Source organism: Propithecus coquereli, unplaced genomic scaffold, assembly GCF_000956105.1.
Source record: "Propithecus coquereli isolate 6110/MARCELLA unplaced genomic scaffold, Pcoq_1.0 Scaffold909, whole genome shotgun sequence".
Lineage (NCBI taxonomy): Eukaryota > Metazoa > Chordata > Mammalia > Primates > Indriidae > Propithecus > Propithecus coquereli.
In genome coordinates, this window is record NW_012155385.1 from 22720 (window position 1) to 24341 (window position 1622).

A 1622-nucleotide genomic window follows, 5' to 3' on the forward strand; every position below is an offset into this window, starting at 1 on the left:
CCTCTCATCCTCAGTTCCTATCGCAGTCCCTGGCACATAGTAGGTTCCCAGATAATGTTAGTCAAGTGACTGAAGGCTTCCTGGAGGAGGTGGATTCCATGCTGGGTTTTGCAGGGTGGGTAGGATTTGGGGAAGCAGAACGGAGGCAGGAAGGAGGCATAAAAGGACGAGCTACCATCGGGGCATATGTGCTTCCTGAGACAGCCACTTGTGCACAGGGAAGTGTAATTCATAACCAAAACAAATAACTGAGACGCAGCTGCAATGCAAGGACTGCTATATACCTAGGCGGAGCTGGATGCAAGGTCCAGCGTGAGGGTGACGGGAGTGTCGGGGAGACCAGGACAGCCTTAGCCTTCCCTGTTGTTCCCATGGTGATGTGCTCAGCGTCAATATCCTGAGGGGGTGGGAGGTGGCACTGGGGCTGGGGAGAAAGGGAGGGACGGCCAGGGTGCATCAAGTGGGGTGACGGCCTGGGCTCTAGCTGGGAGTGTCATGGAGAAGACACACTGCCTTTGGAACTTGCTGGGCACTGGTGGACTTAGAATAACGGCCTGCTTCAGTCATGGCCGAGAGGTAGATGATGAAACCGGACATAGTCTGAGTCCTTCCCAGCTCTGCTTCCTCTAACCAGTGTGGGTGTCCCTCCCTGTCCAGGTGATGGTGTGGATCCACGGAGGTGGTCTGGTGATGGGCGGGGCCTCAACCTATGATGGCGTGGCCCTCTCTGCCCATGAAAACGTGGTGGTGGTGACCATTCAGTACCGTCTGGGCATCTGGGGATTCTTCAGGTAAGTTTCTGGGCTCTCCTCCCTGCACTCTGGTCCCAAAGTGAGGGTACTAGGACCCAGCGCTGGTCATGCCAGCCCTCAGGGGACCTTTGCTAAGTTCCTTATAAAAGGCATCCCAGTCTCCGCATGATCGGACCCCCCTTACCTTCTCATGACCCAGCCACGCTTGTTCACTTGCTGCTGAGCTTTTGCATGTGCTCTTCGCTCCGCCTGGAATGCGTGCTCTACCCGGCAAACTCCTATTCATCCTGCAAGGCCCAGCGCACATGTTGCCTCCTCTGACGTACTCATCTCCTTTTCACCTGTGCTGCCCCAGCACGTTCCACATTCCTCCATCCAGCCATTAGATGCAGCACAGCGGTGAAAGGTTCACACATCTTCCTTCTCTTAACAACGAAGGCAAGGACAGACTCACAGAGAATGCTCAGCAAATGCTTGTGGGGGAAGGAATGGGTGTCTGGAGATGGGAGGTTGTCAGAGCACCTGAGCCCAGTGAGCCCAGTGAGCCCCCCTCCCTGGAGGAGTGTCGGGGTGCACTCCCCCCATGTCTTCTTAGAAATCTGGCACATGCAGCAGTCAAGGCTAGAGGCTTCTTTGTGGGGACGGGAAGCAGGTTTCCTTCCCGGCACAGTGACCCTAAGCCTCCTCGGAGTGCACCTGACCCAGAACACCTGCCCCAGGTGTGATGGGCGGGTGGGGGAGGATCCGCTCACTGCTGGGAAGACCCAGGGAGCAGGAGGACGGGCTCTGCTGGGCCTGCCAGTGGGCGTCCCGGGCCAGTCCCCGAGGTTGCGCCTTCCTTGAGACTCCACATCCCTCTCGCCCACGGCC

General features: G+C 57.5%; 1 protein-coding gene across 1 annotated transcript in view; it reads left to right on the plus strand.

Moving 5' to 3' along the window:
• Nucleotides 1-591: 591 nt before the first annotated feature.
• LOC105826708 (liver carboxylesterase-like) overlaps nucleotides 592-1622 on the plus strand; it is a gene marked incomplete at its 3' end in the record, with an annotated part of 18639 nt that continues 17608 nt past the window's right edge. The window contains exon 1 of the mRNA XM_012664726.1: nucleotides 592-791. Within this exon, the coding sequence (XP_012520180.1) occupies nucleotides 661-791 (131 nt within the window). The remainder of the gene's footprint in view (nucleotides 792-1622) is intronic.